This window comes from Hemiscyllium ocellatum, chromosome 9 (assembly GCF_020745735.1).
Source record: "Hemiscyllium ocellatum isolate sHemOce1 chromosome 9, sHemOce1.pat.X.cur, whole genome shotgun sequence".
Taxonomy (NCBI): domain Eukaryota; kingdom Metazoa; phylum Chordata; class Chondrichthyes; order Orectolobiformes; family Hemiscylliidae; genus Hemiscyllium; species Hemiscyllium ocellatum.
In genome coordinates, this window is record NC_083409.1 from 35467468 (window position 1) to 35487936 (window position 20469).

General features: G+C 39.8%; 1 protein-coding gene across 3 annotated transcripts in view; it reads right to left on the minus strand.

The window, feature by feature from the left end:
• Nucleotides 1-20469, minus strand: part of LOC132818656 (uncharacterized protein C1orf21-like) — a 199011-nt gene that overhangs the window by 60316 nt on the left and 118226 nt on the right. For all 3 annotated transcript variants that reach the window (XM_060829673.1, XM_060829672.1, XM_060829674.1), the window contains exon 3: nt 17895-18031. In XM_060829673.1, the coding sequence (XP_060685656.1) occupies nt 17895-18031 (137 nt within the window). The remainder of the gene's footprint in view (nt 1-17894; nt 18032-20469) is intronic.

The following is a 20469-nucleotide window of genomic DNA, read 5'->3' on the forward strand; positions in this document are numbered from 1 at the left end:
GGGATGTCAGATTCCTTCCATCAAGGACAATAGTGGAGGGATTTTTCCTGACAATGGACTTGGGGTCATCATTAGACTCTTGATCCCGGATTTTCATTCAATTCAAATTCTACCATGTACAGGATTTGAACCTGGGTCTTTGGATTAACAGTCCAGCAATAATGCCACTAGACAATACCTTTCCTGGTATTCATTGTATCCATTGTAAATTCTGCTCCCAACTTTACAATGGAAACTGTTTCATTACATTCACACCCTTGTGTTAAAGGAGGTGCTTCAGCAGTATCATTAATAGGTGGAACTGATTGTAAGAAACAGATTGAACTTCCTTTCAAAATTCAAATGCAGATTGAAAATAAGATACAACGGAATTCTTTACAATCACAGACTACTGATCACTTTGTTTAATCTCCAAGTGATTATCATATGGTTTGTAACAGTGGTCTTAATTGATTAGATAGATAACTGCCTTGAAACTATTTTAGTGCATTTGTTGGAAATGCTTTATTTGCCTATGTTCATTCTTCCAAATGCGAAGGTGGCACTTGGGGCTCCAACTGTACCATCACCCTTTGATAACTTTCTGTTCAGCACCCAGTAGCCAATTGCTGCTGCCTTTCATGTGCCTGTGACCAGTGCTTTACTGAACCTGATGTTCACCCACTTTCCTTGTGTTCCCTCAGCAGCTGCTGGCAGCAAGTGGATTCTTGGCTGGGCTCCCTTCACCTACACCAACCACGGTTACAAACAAAACATAGTGTAGTTTCTTTGCGGGGAACTTTTAACTCAGTGGTAGCATGAGCCTCTGAGCCAGGAGGTCTGGGTTCAAATCCCAGCTGCTCCAGGTGGTGTGTTATAACATCTCTGATCAGATTGGTCAGAAAATAGCTGAAATTATACCTTGGACTTTCTAGTCTACATTCCTCAATTAGGAACATTCCTTACCAACTAGACCAGCAGGGGAACAATCTATCGATGTTTTTGTATTAAACGTAAACCATCAGCATTACAGGAAAGTCATATTCTTGGCACGATGTACAATTACGATATTTCCAGACAGATTTTACCCTTATGCTCAACGTACATTCACATCATAAAACAATAATGGTGAGGATTCTATTTTTGTAAGTGAATTCTCACCTCAAATTCAATTTGAATTATTTATTGCCACTTGTATTTTGTTACAAAATACAATGAAGAGTGTCAGTGTTGCCACTCTCTGGCGCCACCTTGAAACACAGAAAAATCAACCAAAATATAGAATATAAAGGCAGAAAATAAAGGAATAAAGAGAAAGTATTGAACTTTAGAGTCAAAACTTACAACACCAGGTTATAGTCAAATAGGTTTATTTGGAAGCACTAACTTTCGGAGCGCTGCTCCTTCATCAGGTGGTTGCGAAGTATAAGATCATAAGACACAGAATTTATATCAAAAGTTTACAGTATAATGTAACCAAAATTATATATTGAAAAAGACTTGGATTGCTTGTTAAGTCTCTCAGCTTTTAGAATGAACATGTTGGTTTCAGTTTTTTCACATGGAAATCGCAGAACGTTTTTAAAGTTACATTCTCAAGTGAACTTTAGTGTCAAGTCGGCCCAGATAACGCAGCGAAGGTGTGAGGTGCCCAGTGTGAGGTGCCCAGTGTGAGACTGTCTGTGCCACAATGTTCACACTGATTCTAATCTAAAAAAATGGATTTACAGAATCTTTGATGGATTCATGTAGTTTTTGAGCAAAATAAAATGTAATTCTGCAAGTACAAATTCACCCCACAAACGTGTGCACGCGCGTGTGCATGTGGGTATATCTGGCAGGGAGGTTATGAGTGTGTGTATGCGTGTGAGTGCGAGCGTAAAGGTGTATAAGTCTGTAAGAGGGTGAGTCTGTGCGCGTGAGTGTAGGAGCGTATATGTGAGTGTATGAGACAGCTTGTGTATGAGAAAAGGTCTGCGCGAGTGTGTGTGTGTCTGTAGGGGTGTGTCTGTGTGTAGGTATGACTGCGTGTGGGAGTATGCGCGTGTGTGTGCGTGTGTGTACGTGTAGTGCAGTGGGGTCACCTGTAGTGTAAATGAACCCAAGGTTGATGCCATCCCCATGGGTACCGAACTTGGCTATCAGCCTCTGCTCGGCCACTTCGTGTTGTTGCCTGTCCCGAAGTCCGCATTGGAGGATGGTCACCCGAAGGTCCAAGATTGAACGTCCTGGACCGCTGATGTGATCCCTGACTGGGGGGGAGCACTCTATCTGTTGATTGTTGTACAGTATCCATTCAGGCGTTGCCGTATTCTCTGCTTGATCTCGCCAATGTACTATGCCTCAGAGCATCCTTTCCTGCAGCGTATGAAATAGACAACGTTAGGCGAGTCACATGAGTACCTGCCATGTACATGGTGGGAGGTGTCCCCATGCGGAATGGTGGTATCCGTGTCCACACTCTGACACGTCTTGCAGTGTCTACCATGACAAGGTTGTATGGTGTTGTCCTGAAGGCTGGTGGGGGTGGTGGGGGGGGGATGCTATGAACAATGATCTGTTTGAGGTTTGGTGGTTGTTTAAAGGCGAGAAATGGAGACATGGGAAAGATCCTGGCGCGATGTTCATCCTCATTGACAATGTGTTGCAAGCTGCGAAGTTTTTTGGCTGCTGGGAAGTTGTCGGTACACTTCCTTGCAGTAATCTGTTCAATTCTGACGACGATGGCTTCTCCTTTATCTGCTGGTTTGATGACAATGTGGTGATTGGTTTTGAGAGCATGGATGGCATTGCGTTGTGAGATCAGGTGAGGTTTTGCTCTACCTTGTGGGTGCCGCTGATAAATCTGGCATCTATATATTTCCTGACAGTTTGAGTATACATGCCAATTGCATGAATCCATGCAAGATTCTGTAAATCCGTTTTTTAGATTCGAATCCGTGTGAAAATTATGGCACAAGCAGTCTCACAGAGTGCACCTCACACCTTCAATGGGCTGACATGACATCAATTGTTCAAGTTCACTTGAGAATGTAACTTTAAAAAAAAGTTCTGTGATCTCCATAAGAAAGAACTGAAACCAACATGGTCATTCTAAAAGATGAGAGACTTAACAAACAATCCAGGTCTTTTTCGATATATAATTTCAGATACATCACATTGTCAACTTTTGCTATTAATTCTGTGTTGTTTAATCTTATGGTCCACAACCACCTGATGAAGGAGCAGCTAGTGCTTCCAAATAAACCTGTTGGACTATAACCTGATGTTGTGTGATTTTTAACTTTATACATCCCAGTCCAACACCGGCATCTCCAAATCATAACCGTAGAGTCCTTCTTGTTAAGTGCTCCGTCATCAGCCTGGTGGCCAGGCAAGAGTCCCCTTCTTCATGTCACTGCCGCTGGAATAAAAGTCACCCGCTCTTCCCCCGCTCTCCCATCTCCACCGATGCCCTCATCACTATTAGTCCTCATTGAACCTTGCCAATGCCGATGCTACAATTGCTGCCATGTAACTCATCGGCCCAAACACTCCACTGCTGCCCGGAATACGCTTCAGACGCATCCCACTGATGCAGCCACTGCCAATGCTACCAGGACTTGTACTAGGCTCAAACTCACCCATTCACACAACCCAAATTCACATTACCCACACAGATCACCAAAAGAGTTATGTTTATAAAATGATTCGTGTACTTAGCATGCACAAGACAATTCAAACGTTACAGGAATTAGCTTTAATCTGACCTCAGAATGTGCCTATTCAGGAAAAGTGGACCTTATGGCCATAAAGGGGTACGACATCTTATATGCAGCTCCAAGCTAAATTTTAATTTATTCATGGTATGTAGCTGTCACTGTTTCAGCTTGCATTTACCACATATTCTCGTGGAGAAGTCAAATTTTTTAGACTTTTTTTTGAAGGTTCAATTTATGGGATTGACTATTACATGGATACTACTTTTGAGGGGCTGAAATTCATGCTACAGTCCAAAATGCCGTGTCACGAGAAGCCCAACTGATCTCTAAATGATTAAAGAGAGAAAACACAAGTTTACCTGTGTAGGCACACTTTCACTTTGGCATTGTCTGAAGTTGGTTCGATGCCTTTCTCCAATTCTCACAAGTTTCTCCGAAACACAAATTTCTCTTGCAGCTATAGAGTTATCTGTCTTCTCTGCAATCTCAATAACTTCCAGATTAAACGCTGCTGCATATCTTTTGTTTTATCTGGAGGGCGTTTTCATGCAAAATGATGAAGTAGTTTCAAAACCTCAGCTAGGTATAAGACTGTATTCCATGAGTGCCTCAGGTGAACTGAGCTCAGCTGAGCGGTGCAGAAAGGGAGGTTGTCACCTGACTCTGACCTGATGCATCGTAAACATTCACACCGAAATGGTGCGAATTGTACATCAAAACACACAATATCATGGAAAAAATTAATTTCCTCATCGTAACACTGATGTACAGGATAACACCTTGATTCACAAATACTGATCTGTTGTCTGTGAAGAACTAAGGTTGACTTTTACATGGGATATACAGATGTTTTGGCCAAAAATAGGGAGTTGACTTTTACATGAGATCGGCGTTTACTCGAGTATATACACTATTAGCCATCTCAACTGCCGGAGATAGTGGTGGTGGTGGTGAGCTGTTTTCTTGAAACACTGCAATCCTTGTGGTGGAGGAACAGTAAGCTTCGTTTTAAGCAGCAGCTTTTGAACAAGCATTTCGATAACCTGGCAAAAAAATATATACCTCAAATACCACAATTGACCGTATTATTCTGTTCAATTTTTACAGGTTTAAAAGAAAATTATTAACCTCAATGTAAATACACCTGTTGTTCACTTGAATGGCCACAATAAATATTAACAGTTGATTCAATTCCTAGTCAATTTCTCCTCAAATAACACCATATCAGAGTAGAGAGTTGAGCGTGAGAGTGAGAAGGCTCCTTGCTGGTAAGTATTTAAAAGGCAAATTTGCATCTTTTTATTCAGTGATTTATGTTGAAAATAAAATGTAACAGTCATGTGTATCCAACCTCCGCCCACCTCCACCGCAAGCCGCCGCCGCCCCCCACCCCGTCCCCATCAAGTCCCAAACATTTACTTAAAGTGTTATTAAGCAAAATCTGACACAATGACTATTAGGACGGTAGGTTGAAAGCATAAGGGGCTCCTTAAAAGAAAGGCAAAGCAGAGAGGCAGAGACAGAGGGATGGATTTCTAGAACTTGCAATTGAAGCAGCTGATTGCATGGCAGCCTTTGATGCAGCAATGGAAACTGGAAATATCCATGAGGTTAGAACTTGTAGACTCAGATGTTTAAAAGCACAGAGGAACCTATTTGACCAGCTGTATCCATGTATAGTCAAAAAAGATCAGACTTCAATTAATCCCATTTTCCAACTCTTGGCTCATTACCATGAAGCCTATGTAATGGAAATGAATATCTAAGTACTGCTTAAACAAGAGAGTTTCAGACTCAACCACCCTTTCTTGCAGTCAATTCCAGACTTGCACAACTTTCTACTGTTCATCATAAATCCGTGTCCCCTGCTTATTGATTCCACAACTAATGGAAAAGAAATTGCCTTGGTATCCATCTTGTCTACTTCCCTCAATCTTGAACACCTCCATCAGGCCCCTTCTCAATCTCCACCACCTCAAGATAAATAACCTCAGGTTGTCTAATCTTTCCTGATAGCTCAAACCCTCCTATCGCAGCAGCATCCTGGTAAATCACCTTGCAGCATCCCTTGGGCAATTGTGTCCTTTTCATTAGTGATCAGAACTGCACACAGCGCTCCAGTTGGTGCCTAACCAGCATTTTGCACTGGTCAGCATAACCACTCACTCTTATATTCTATGCCTTGGCTAATAAAGGCAAATATCCAACATGCCTTCTCACCATCTTACCTATTTGCCACAGCAGATTCGCCGCTGACAATTAGCCACTGCCCTTTGACCACCGAGAATGCTTAGCCACCGCCCATTGGCCACTGAAGACGATTTGCCACCGCAAGCAAGTCGTATATTTTAAATATTGGTGGTATAAAAAATTGTTGTTACATTGGTTAAGGTAGTGTTTGCATTGTTTCAGTAACAACTTATTTTCATTACAGGAGAGTTTTTTTTTAAGCTTGTATTTTTGGAACAGAAATTTTTAGTACGGAAACAGAAATTATTAGTAAACGTGGAAATAAGAAGTTTTACCACGATGGTTTTATATAAACCATCTTTCTGGATTAGTGCTGCTGGAAGAGCACAGCAGTTCAGGCAGCATCCGAGGAGCAGTAAAATCGACGTTTCGGGCAAAAGCCCTTCATCAGGGATTAAACTATTCAAGAGTGGTTCAAGTATTAAGTTTTGGCGATGTGAACAATAGAGCCACCACAAATAAAGCTAAAAAAGTATCGAGACACAGACGATAGAATTAAAAAATTGTTCTTGAATACAGCGAAAGAGGTTGTTTGGAATATCTTAGAGGAATAGTGCATAACTATGAAATTTCATTGTTTAACATTAATGTGAGATTTTGCTGCCACTATAAAGATTTTTAAAATATATTTCCTTTTTCTGATTAAAAAGTTTGTAACTCATTTTTATATATAAACCAATAAAATGATATTTATTTTACTTTTTTTTATCAATATGTAGTATGTAGTTGTATAAATAAAGGGGACTGAGAAGTATGAAAGAACAGGCGGGAGAGAAAACAATCAGCACATATATATATTTCTGGTGACAAATAGTCTCCAGAGGTCAAATTACCCCAGTGGAAAAACACTGGTGGCGAACCTGCAGTGGCTAATCGTCAGCAGCGAATCTACCGTGGTGAATCATCACCAACCCATGTACAGCAAGGTCCCACCGTGGTTTAGTGCTTCCCAAGGTCCTACTATTCATATCATTATCCCTTGCCTTGTTAGTCCTTTCCAAGTCTATTACCTCACTGTTCCAGGCTGACTTTCATTTGCCTTTGCTCTGTCCAGCTGATCGATCTGTTGATAGCCTCCTATAATTTAGAGCTATCCTCTTCACTATTTGCCACACTACCTCTGTGGTTCCTGATATTCTTTCCTTAATTATTCCTTTGCTCTTTTAAACAAAACCTCTTTGGATTTCCCCTTATTCTACCCAAATGGTGTCTGAATCACTTTTAGCTTTTCTAATTGCCTTTTTATTCAATTTCCCTCCTGCAATCTTTATCCTTCTCTCGGGACCCAGCCAATGTTGAGTCCTCAATATCTGTGGCAAACTTTCTTTTAATTCTAACCTTTATGCTGGAGGAGGGCAAACATCATGGTCAGTTGTATGTGGAAGGGGCTTACAGAGACAAGGAGGGATTGAGGTAATGGAAGCTTTGAATAAAAGCATCTGATATTAAATGATATTACACCAGGTGTTAGCCTAGACCCTATCATCATACACAGTGCTCCAACTCAAAAGGCTGTGGGCTCAAACTCCAATGCCAGAGACTTCAAAACAAAATCTCGAATGATACTGAAGTCAAAATTAGTTCCTGTCAAGCTCACTGAATTTTGTTTGCTGTTAACAATTGTCAAAGAGGTTACCATTACTATTAAGAAAGGACTCCCTGAAAATGTCACTGCTCCTTTAACAATAATGTTTATTCGATGAACACTGTACACAAATCACATCAAATTATGCATAAACTGATTTGCATGTAATATTCATTAAGCTTTCCCAACATTTGTGACTATATTAAAAGTATCCCTGTGCAAACATGGAATGGAGAGCTGATGAAATGTGTCTCGATAATTTTTCAAGCCAAAGTCTATTGGCAGGAATTATTGACAACAAGGAAAATATGCACGTTAGTAACTGAAATAAAACAATTGCAAGTGGAAGAGAAAAAGAGAACATTTCAACTAACAAAATACATTTTGAACGATTTATGGGAACCAGGGAAAAGCACATAATCAAGTAATTGCAAATTGATCTTCATTTGAGTTAATTACGGAATGTTGAAAAATCTTGACTCATTTATTTAGTGATTATTGATAATCTTCCATATGAAGCATTTCAAACAGGGATTCAAAAACATCTCAAGCCATGTAGAGTAAGATTAAGTGGACTGGACAACAGATTTCATTCACTTGCTTTCCAAAGTCATAATCTTTATATTTAAAATTTTTTAAATGCTGTGATTTTATGCGAAGGGGCTAAATATATAGCATTACAACCTGATGAAGAGGAGGTAAGTTATCTTGTCTTTTTAATTCCTTTTGGTTTGACACTACATCTATTTTCATTTCTTTTTGACATGCTGCAATATCAAACGACAACCGAAAAATGCTGTTAAAAAGATCAAATCAAAGGAGCCAATTATAAGACTCTCTGACATGAAAGGAGGATGAATTTTACTACCTACCAACCCAAAGAAAAGTAATAAAATGTCACAACAAATTCTCACACAAACACAAGTAATAAGTTGACAAAGGAAACAATATTTGGTACAAAGAAGAAAGGCTATGCAGTTTAGAAGTCCTTAGAATTCATGCGGTGTTAAGACTTTTAACATGAGACCACAAATGTTTAATTGTAGAGTTGTACCTGATAGAGGGCACTTTCTTGAAGTCCAAAGAGATGTTGGGTTTAGGTGCATGGATCTTTAGGATGTCACACATAAGTACAGAAATTAATCAAGAAAGCTCATCAAATACTGGCTTTTATAATGGAATAGAAGGATGCACAAGTTATGCTGCAGCTGTACAATTTCCTGCTTTGACCCCACCTGCAGTACTGAGACCAAATTGGGGCACTGCACCATAGAAAGGACATGGTGGGAGTACAATGTTGGTTTACTAGAATGATTTCAGGGGTTAGGTTATGAGGAGAGATTGTACAAATTCGGCCTGTTTTCTCCAGAATTTAGATGGTTAAGGGATGATCTGATTGAAGTCTTCAAGATATTAACAGTGAAAAAGCAGGCAGATAAAGATAAACTATTTCCTCTGGTTGGGGATTCTAGAACTAGGGCGCATTGTCTGAGAATTAGGGTCAGAACATTCAAGAGGGATGTAAGAAAGCACTTCTACACACAAAGGATGGTAGATGTTTGTAACTCTCTTCCACAAATGGCAGTCGATGCAGGATTGGTTGTTAACTTGAAATCTGAGATATATATATTTAATGAAAATTTATCAAGGGATATTGACCAAGGACATTTATTTGGAGTTTGGCCACAGATCAGCCCTGATCTCATTGAATGGTAAAACAGGCTTGAGGGGCTGAATGGCCTACTCCTGTTCCTATGGTGTCCTCAGCAGTGGTGAAATTTGCAAGTGTCGTTGGGGTTTTGGTGAACAGTTGTTTCCCTGATTTGTCTTTTGACGGTGTTACCTTCAAACAGATCTTTACAAATTCATTTTTCCTCCTCTTGAAATCGCTGCTGAAATAGTATTCTGTGATGAAATCAAGATTTTGTTTTGTACTGAGCTAGCCAGCATACCTAGAGAGTACCATTTAGAGCACACAGACAGTACCAAGAATTGGTAGGGGGCAACATTCAATTCTGTCCAACAGTAAGGGCCTGACCTGCTGTGCTTTTCCAGCACTACTCTAATCTTGACAGGTTTTCAATAGATCGTTCAGGACAGTTCTGGAGCTTTGAAAAGGAGGTCAAAAGATGACAACCAGAGACTGTGGATCAATAAATGTGCTAAGGTGACATGGATAGATTCCATATTAAGAGTTTCAATATTTAGCTGTACTGGGAAGCAATTGGACTATGAGTTTTGTTATTAAACTCCTCACAGAAGTCAGAAATCAGTTGAATAATTACATAGATGGGGCTCCGAGAGGGGTTACACCCGAAAAGTTGACTTCTGCACCTGCTGATACTGCCCGACTTGCTGTGATCTTCCAGCCTCCTGCTTGTCTGCTCTGAGAACTCCTGGCAGAAATGAGCTTTTGAGCTGCAATGTGGAAGACAACTAAACTTCATGGAGTCTGTTAAAGGAGATTTGAGGAAAAGGTTTATTCACTCAGACAATAGTGGGAATCTGGAACGCACTGCCTTGGACAGCAGGAGATATAGGAAACCTCATGACATTTTAAAAAAAAATTATGGACAGACACTTGAAACATCAGAACATTCAAAAATATGGGCAAAGTGCCAGAAAATGGAATTCATTTAGCAAGGTGGATGCAGACTGGATGACAATGAGTCTATGACTAAAACAAAACTGCATGGAGCCAGGCTATGTGGGTGGGTGGTGTGTGTTGAGATTGCAACAATAGGAATAAAGGGCATAGAACACAACTGCATACCAGTAGCACAGACATCTTTTGTTTGTCTGATTAATAGAGGTATCAGAACATCACAGATACAAAGGCTTTCAATTGGAGAGAGGTAAGAAACGAGTCAGACAAGCAAAGCACTGAAGTAAGTGGGCAGCAGGTCAAAATCAGGAGGCTGAAAGATTACATGAGATGGACAATGGGCTGGGATTCAAAATAGTGACCAGGGAAGGGGGCTGAGTCATACAGCAAGCACATTTTTAATGCGAGCCTGAGAAACTCTTTAGCAAAAACACAATTCCTGAGACTTCGCTTCGATGCAAAGATCTTGCAGATAATTCTAACAGCACAGGAAATTGAGTTGTAAATATATTGTGAGAGACAGGCTGAGCAGCTGGAAAATAAGATCAAGGGTATGAGGCAATGCAATTAGTTGTATGGAAACTTTAAATGTGTCATTTGTGATACGGCAAGAGTCTGAATAGCAAGTACATCATTGGTTGCAACAAATTTAACAAAGTTTTAGCATGGTCTTCTCCATTCAAAAACTACCTTTTCTATCATATCTGCATAATTATTCTCTATGCATGTAGAATTATGAATGCTCTTCATGGAGTTACATCAATGTAGTCTAAAGGAATATATTTACACATTTACAGTGCTTGTAAATCCTACACAAGTGCTAAACCTCTTGACGATGAATGATTACAACCTGATGAATCACTAACCATCACATCCAACCCCCGCGCTATACATAATCCAACACACAATTCTGCCCACTTATGGCACTCGGAATACTGCTTCTTCAACAGACTGTAAGATGTAAAGCTATCCTGCCTCCTTTCCAATCGCTTGAGATTCAGACACATGAAAACCACAGCAATTCACAGCTATGCAATTTAACTGAGCAGTATAAATACTGTGCATTTGAGGCATTCAATAAATCCACACAAGTTGAATGAAAACCACCACTTGCAATATGCCTGGACCAATTTTGTCACTGGATTCTTGAAGGGGGAAACTGCAAAAATGGTCTACATTAGAAATTAACCTGAAAATCAACAGCATCAAGTTTCCATATCTGGGGAAGCACTGGGTTTGCTAATCAACCTGTATTTGACTTGGATTTAGCAAAAACAAGAGAAACAATTTACACCCCAGTTCTTTCATGTGGTAATTTCCAGCGGTGACCCATTCCATCTTAGCTAGTATGATGCCTGCAGTTTCATTTAATTTCCTCCATAAAACAATCTTCCTTTTTTGCAGTGTTCAATGAGTTGAGACAGTATTGACGTTCAGGAACATTAGCGGACCGATTAGGTTGCAGTGAAATGCCTGGACCATTTCCTGTACTGACAGCCAGTAGACAGTTCCAAGTCAAATTAGAAATTTGTTAACAAGCTGCCATGACACATTGGAATTCAAACAGTAGGCTACATTGCTCATTAATGCTTGCATTGCTCCCTTGAACAAAAGATAAAAGATAAACCATCTTGTGGTACATGGTCATCACAGCACAGCTCTGCAAATTAAGCAGCAAAAGTACATTTGTGAGATGAATGGGTAATGACTGGTAAAGTGTTTCAACCTTTGCTCAAGCAGGTGAACCTTGGAGTCAGATGAGGGCTTTTGCCCGAAATGTCAATTTTCCTGCTCCTCGGATGCAAACCTGACCTGCTGTGCTTTTCCAGTACCACTCTAATCTTGACTGTCTGTGGAAGCCCCATTCTGGAGACTTGAGTCATCAGAAGATATTGTGCATTGGCCAGGGGGTGGGGGCTGGTGGTATTGAAAGAGAAGGGGAGAGAGGGGAAGAGAGGGAGAGAGTGCACTATGATATAATAAGCTGCCTATTGCTTCAGGTTGATATTTTAATTCACCACTCAACTTACATTGGTGTAGAGTGGGGGGCGACAAATTTAACATCTAATAATTTATCTAGGACATTGTTGGGACCTTGCTGTATTATTGAGTTATTGGGTGTTATGTCATCACCATAATAGTGCGCGCACCTTTGAAGTGTTAGGACACCGTCTGAGGATTTGTAATGGCACAATAGAAATTGAATTTTTTAATCTAGAACCAAAAAGTTCAACAAGGAGAAAAGGGCACTGAAATCATCCAACCTGAGTGACTAATTAGATGATCTTGGAATCAATGTGTGTGCCTACTGCCAATACAAAGCTGTGTTTCAGCTCCCCCAAGTCTAAAATCAGGATTTAAACTTGATGGGACAACAGTGATTCCAGTGAAGCACCTTAGTACCCTGTTTGGACAAACTGCATTCTTAGTCTCATTTCAACATGAACCTTTTTCCAACGAGAAGAGGGACATTTACTCATCCACCTTCATAGCCAGATATACTGAAGCATTACTTGTTTCCTTTGTCTGAATCTTCTACACAGTATTGTTTTTAAAATGTTGACATAATGCATCTTTAAAGAGTGTCAATATATTTTACCTTGCACTTATTGTATTTTGTTTGAGCAACCCTAATATTTAGTTTGCAAATGCAGCCATTCCCACCCATCAATTATACTTTCAATATTTGGTTAACTAACATGAGAATTCATTCTGTTTTTGATCTTGCTCATTTAATCGTATACCCTAAATTTTAATCAAAGGACTTATGGCTCATTGGATTAAAATACAGGCTCAGTCTGGGCAATGGGATAGAATGGAAAAGAGGCATTAATACGTTAAATGTGAATTGCTTGTATATCCAATGCAGATAAAACAGCTTGATGAGTACCAAGATAGTAAACAAAAATCAAATATTTCACCTGAAATTATATCACTGCTGATTCAACTCACTGATGCATTAATACTTTCTATCAAAGGTTTATACCTACTATTTAATCTTGTAGCAAGCTCTTGGCAACAGACATGCTTTCAGCTTTAAAGCTAGAGGTCAGACACTTTCTGTGCAGAGAGAGGGTAAAAAGCAGAAAGAAAGATTATCTACAGCCTGGAATTGAAGTTTGCAATAAAGCTTGACCTTGGGAGCTGTCCTCTCAGGTGAATTCATTTTCACTGGAGATTTTAACACCCATTCAAAGCTAACATGGCGTAATACAGTACGAGATGAGTGCTGTATTGCTAAATCAGTCACACTTAGGATAAGGTGCTCAACTGAGATCTTATTATCCTCTTGATAGAATGTAAAAGGCCCAGTGCAACTATTTTGAAGAGAAAAAGGTGGGTTCTCCCCACTGCATTTGCTAATATTGATGTCAACCAACAAGTAAAAACAGATTAACTAGTCAGTCATTCATCTGGTGGCTGCTTGTGGGAGTTTGTTGCATACAAAGTAGCCTTCATTTTTCTTACATTACAACAGTGACTACAAATCAAAAGTGCTTCACAATCTGTGTATTATAAGGTTATCAAACTAGTTTTGTGAATATAAATCAATGTATCCCCCAAAGAAATGAAAGAGAACACTAAAGTACTAGCCTAATGGAAACCATGTGACTATCAATCATAGAGTCATACAGCTGTACAATACGGAAACTGACCCTTTGATCCAATTCGTCTATACTGACCAACTATTCCAAATTAAGCTCGTCCCATTTGCCAGCATTTGGCCCATATCTCTCTGAACCCTTCCTCTATTCATATGCCCAACCAGATGCCTTTTAAATGTTGTCATTGTACCAGCCTCCAGCACTTCCTCTGGCAGTTCATTCCATATACACACCACTTTCTGTGTGAAAATGTTGCCCTTTTGGTCCCTTTTAAACTTTCCCCTCTCACCCTAAACCTATGCCCTCTAGTTTTAGACACTGAGTTTTGAAACGATTTGTAGCTCAGGTTGAAGTTTTGGATGTAAGTTTGCTCGCTGAGCTGCAAGTTCATTTCCAGATGTTACGTCACCCTACTAGGTAACATCTTCAGTGGGCCTCAGGCGAAGCAATGCTGAAAATTCCTGCTTTCTATTTACATGTTTGGGTTTCTTTGGGTTGGTGATGTCATTTCCTGTGGTGATATTATTTCCTGAGAATTCACTTCCGGTTCCTTTTCTCAGGTGGTGGTAGATGGGGTCTAATTCGACGTGCTTGTTGATAGAGTTCCAGTTGGAATGCCATGATTCTAGGAATTCTCATGCGTGTCTTAGTTTGGCTGTCTCTCACTAGTATCCTCACATACGGATGAGGAAGGAAACCACTTAGACTGGGACAACACATCCATCTTAGGGCATGCCAAACACATTTATAAGTCGCATCAAACTTGTAAAATGTAATAGTGATTTCGTAGGGACACAGCTCAAACATGCAAACTTATGCATTCTTTATTTCATCACAACATCCTTTTTGATGATAAAATTCTTAAATTTGCCAAAACTATTGTCGTATTTTCAGACACTAAATCAACAGGAGGATCATGATTGAGATGCATAATTTATGCAGGACATAAAGTGGACAGGAAGGAACATTATTCCCCTTGGTGGAGGGATCATACACTGGGGGCATAGATTTAAGCTAAGGGGCAGGGGGTTCAAATGGGTTGACTGGGTCTTTTTTCCCCCCACCCACAGGGTGGTGGGAATCTGGAGCTCACCACCTACAAGGATGGTAAAGGCAGAAACCCTCATAATATGTAAAAAAAAAATTAGATTTAGACTTCCGATGCCAGGGTATTCAAAGTTAATGTGCCACGTGCTAGGAAAAGGAATTAGAAAAGTCATGTGATGAAGATTGCATTAGTCAAAAATAACGGGTGAAGGGCCTTCTTCTTCACGATAGACCTCCAAAACATTATGTTTCAGATTTTGTTGTCGAACAATCATAGCCTTAGCATTGCGCATTAGTTTTTAAAATTTAAAATCTGGCCACAGTACCCCAGCTTCCATCTATCTCAAAATACTAAGTGTTCACAATATGACAGCACAAGCAGAGAACAACATTCTTCTTATTTAAGCTGAACAGTTTCAATTAATCATCTGTTACTGTATTCTATGTTCAATAGCCTTGAATGCTTTGCTATTGCAAGCATATGTTGAAATACTTTTCAAGTGTTATCAAGGTTTCTGCCTCTACCACTCTTGAGAAGTGTGGTGTATGTTAGGTTAGTAAATTACTGTTCAGAAAAGCTAACTTCCAAAGAATTTAAACTGTGCAACTGATTGAAGTTCACAAATTCTGTTATGTTGGATAAATGATAAAAGGAAAACACAGTTAATACCTAATAGGCCAACCAGCAGGTTTGGCAAATGAACTGATTCTGTCAGGAAGAAGTAAACACAACAAATTTCTGGTCACTTATAGGTAGCTCACAAGATATACTGCATACAGCTCTCAGTGGACAGATTCACTGTTTTCATATTGAAACATGGGGCCTTTAAGATTAATCTAATAAGTACAAAGTGATTTGAAACTGGAATCCCTAGTTTAATCAGTCACCTGGAAAGGGCCTTGAATCAATCTTTGCTCTAACAAGACTCCTGGTGCCACTGCAGCAGAGTCTGGACAGTTGAGTAAATTTAATGACTCAGATTGCATCTGAAGGTATTGTACAGCTCAACAAATACAAAGCTGCGATCCATCTGAAGCCCCAATATCTCAACTGCCTATTTCAATCCGCATCAGGAACAGAAATTAGATCTTCATGTGCTTGTTCAAAACAAGCTATGAAATCAGTGCAATTCATATCACTGATTTAAACAGCATCACTAAAATAGTTTGCTCTTTGCAAACATATGGCCCCCTCAAGCCTGGTCTGCCAATCAATAAAACCCTGGCTGAACTGTTTGTCATTCAAACTCCCTGATAACCGATAACAAGAATCGATCTATCTCTGCCTTTGCAAATAAGTAAGTTATCTTTTTGTACCGTCTTCTGAGGCATGAAGCTTTAAAGTCACGTGACAACATTTCTTCTCCTCTAGATCCTAAAAGGGAGACATTTAATTGTTAAAACCACCTCCCCTAGTTCAGGATTTACCGACAAAGGGAAACACCATTTCCACCTTACCTTGTCAAGACCATTCAACATCTTACATACTTCAATCAAGCCACAGTTTGCTCTTCAAAACGCTTATGGAAAGAAGCCAAGCCTGTCCAACCTAAAACAACTCACTCATTCCAGGTATCAACTCAGTAAACCTCACAATCACATCCTTCAGTAAATAGAGACCAAAATTGCACACAGTATCTGAAATGTGGTGTTTCCAGTTCTCTGTTCAAAAAAAGCATTACATCCTCACATTTATACTCATTACATTTGATAATAAAGGAGAGCATCCTGAAGGATAGTACCTTCTTGAATACTTTCCAAACCTGTATACCAGGTTTTTCTGATAGACACCTAGAGCCCACTGCATCTTAGAACTCCACAGACATTCCCTGTTTGAGGAACTGCTACATTTTGATTGTTCTTGCCGAAGCAAACCATTTCAATTTTGGATGAAACACGGACCGGTGATCAATTCTAGTGGCAAGGCAAGGTTGACTACTCTTGACATTAAGCGCACAATCATTGCATCAAGGAACCCTTGTTAAACTGAAGTCAATGTGAGTCATAGCTAGCACAAAGGAAGATAAATATTGGAGGCTAGTAAGTAACAGGCCAAGAAAAATCACTCCATACCTTCCTCAGGGGTAGGTATTTCTTAACATATCTAAACAGGTTGATTATGACACATCGCTGCTACAGCTGGGGCTTGAACCCCGTCCTCCTGGCTCCGAGATATGGACACTACAACTGTATCACTCTTTTTTCCCCCAATCAGTCAGGATTTGGGTGACAGCATACAGATAGTTTAATGCCTCATCCAAAAAGATGGCATTTCTAGCAATGCAGCAACTGGGATTTCTGTGCACGAGTCCTGGGGTGGGGCTTCAATCTACAAATCTCTCACTCTGAGGAGTGTCCCCAACCAAGATGAGCCAGAGTGCATCTCCCAACCCGAAATGTTAATTTTGGTTCTCTGTCCAGAAATGTAACCAGAACCACTGTGTCCTTCTCTCTTTCAAAAACAAATCAAGGTTCTTTTATTCAGTTTTCTGCTGTCATCCCGACCTGCTTCAGCATCAAAGATGAAAGAACACAGGGAGGTATTCAAATCTTCTGAAGGGCATTGCACTGTGTTCATTATTGAAAGAATGAATTTCACAACCTCTTAAGCAGCTAGCTTTGGAAGGTGATCACAAAGAGCCATTTGCCATCGCTGAACTATAAAGTACAAAACATATCTGGACTCCGACAGTCCCCAGTTATTGTACAGGAGCAATCTACAATATTGTTCTTTCCTTGTTTACATATATAAAAAGAGTCCTGAACAAGAGAATTTTCTCCAACTTCCCTTCACTTCCTGTCATTATTCTGGCAGAAGATCATAGGGTCTTCCACATCAAACGCCACTTGTAATCAATTATAAAGCTATTCTGCGGGTTCTGGTGGTCTTCTGAAGTCATGATAGAAAACTGAGAGAAATGCCAGATGACAGCACTTGCTTCAATGTTAAAATAGTAGCATTGCAACATTTAACAAGTGCTCACCAAAATGAAAAGAAACTAACTCTGAAGTTAAACAAGGACAAAATAAGGAGAGAAATGGTTTTGAATTCTCTCTTGAGTGGTTTGTGCTTCTTTTGGTTTGGAACAACAGATTTATTGAAAAAGCATCATTGTCCTTACCAGGTTCTCCTGGTTCCTGGCAGCAACTTTCTGTTCATCTTCATGACCAGCATGTCCTTTCTCAGACCAATCAGATTCTTCCCGGTTCACATTTTTCATGTACTTCACCTCTTCGACTGTTCTAATCCTGAACTCCTCTGCAAAAGGGTAATAGTGAATTAGTAGGATGATCGATACTGGATTAACTCAAAATACTGCAAGACCAGAGAAGTAGCAATCTCAAAGCAACAGATTATCGAGTTAATAGTTAGTTTCACGAAATGGGATTCTGCATGAGAATACAATGCTTTTCAATACTGAAACAAAAACAAAATGCTTGAGAAACTCAGCAAGTCCAGTAGTTTCTATAGAGAGAAAAATCAGACTTCATGTTTAGAATGAAATATGATTCTTCTTTGAATTTATTAGTGACAGATTAATTCAAGCCAATTTTTTTTCACAAATGTATCATTTCCTGAGAATTAATAAAGTTACTGATCATCACAACTCAATTTCCCTGCAGCCATAGAAAGCATATCGAACTTTCAGCAAGTTAATTACTAAACAGCAGAGTAAAAAATACAGAATAAGATTCAAACAGATGTCTGAACTTGTATACTGCAAACTATCCAGACACTCAAACTATCCAGCATTAAGTACTGGTTACATTTATTACTGCCACAGAACTGAACAGAAGAATGTTGGAAATCAGGAGGGCAGTGGGAACAGTCAGGTTGGTTATAACATTTTTGCAAACAGGTTACAAGTGCTGGAGAAGTGCAGATTCAATCAAAACATACAATGAAGGAGTAAAGCCATTCAGTCCTTCGAGTCTGCCCCACTCTTCGATGTGATCATGGCTGATCATCCAATTCAATACCTACTTCCTGCTTTTACCCTACATCCTTTTATCCCTTTCGACCCAAGAACCAAGAACTAGGGTGGTACGGTGGCTCAGTGGTTAGCACTGCTGCCTTACAGCTCCAGGGACCTGGGTTCAATTCCCACCTCAGGCAACTGTCTACGTGGAGTTTGCACATTCTCCCAGTGTCTGCATGGGTCTCGTCTGGGTGCTCCAGTTTCCTCCGACAGTCCAAAGATATGCAGGTTAGGTGAATTGGCCATGCTAAATTGCTCAGAGTGTTAGGTGCAGGGGTAAAACGTAGAGGAATGGGGCTAGGTGGGTTGCTCTTCGGAGGGTCAGTGTGGACTTGTTAGGCCGAAGGGCCTGTTTCCACACTGTAGGGAATCTAATCTAAACTATATTTGTATTTCTTCTGAAAATCTGCAATGTTTCACTTCATTCGTTTTATGTAGAAGAGAATTACACAGGCTCGCTATCTCTTGGGTAAGAAATTTCTCTTCATTCTGTCCTGAAAAGCCTACCTCTTTTCCTTAAGCCGTCAGCCCCAATTCTGGGCTCCCCGTTCACCAAGAATAAACTTGCTGTGTCTAATCCTGTTAGAGTTTTATAGGTTTCTATGAGATCTTTCCTCATCGTCTCCTGCTGCCCTCTCCATTGGGGAAACGTAAATAAAATGAGTTTAGTATTTGCCACTTGCTGTGATTCTGCCAGTAAGTGCAATTCACAACAGTGCAGCTCCTACAGAGTCACAGCACTGATCCTTCAGGACTAAGCGTCAGGCATAAGCTTGATCAATGAGTGGAAGCAAGTGATTTGGTTTTAAGGGATTCACAGCATAACCCAATTCCTTTTCCTTGGACAGTGCGCACACGTGAAATTTTTACACAACGTTAGTGAACCAGATGGGTTTTTGATAATCAACATCATTAGCCTTTAATTCCCAAGTTCCCAAGCCGAGTTTCTGGATTAATAGTATAGCAATAATACCACCAGGCAATACTGCCCTATTACATTTCACTTTGGATTTTGACTACAAAAGATAGATCAACTATTTTACGGTTACAGATAATGCACAAAAATCACAGTAAAATATTGAATAAGAAGTCAGTTTCCATCTGTGAACGGTCTCCTTCCAGTACATCATGCTAATGTAGTTAAATGAGACTCATCCCTCTGATTGTGGGACTTCTTAAAAAACCAAATATTAGAGCTGATCAAGTCCAGGAGATCCTTTCTTTCTTATGTTAGAGTAAAAAGTGACTTGATCTTTTGGGAGACACTGTGGAGGTAGCTTGAATAATATTTATTGAACAAATAGCAATAGCACTCAGTTCAAATACACCCACAGTTCTTGTGTGCAACATTGAAACCATGTTCAAATTAACAACAGGTTTGAAAACTGAGCCACCCCATTAGTGATGAGTTGGCAGATGCAATAGTTTACTCAGCATGTACGGTGTGTGGAGAATGCCATTGAGTATAGGAAGAAACAGCAATGCATAAACGATTAAATGGAACAGTTTATACAACACCTAAGTAGTTTATGATGATGGGAAATTAGCAATTGAAATCAATGACCTAATCTAATTTAGGATAAAATCTATCTTTTAATCATCAAACCTTGCACAAAATTGAACTGTAGAGCTCAGAACCTTGAAGTATCCAAGTTAACCACTGTAACTGCTGAACCTGTGTTAGGAGTAATCCAAAGCCTTCCCCTGCTAGATCCTC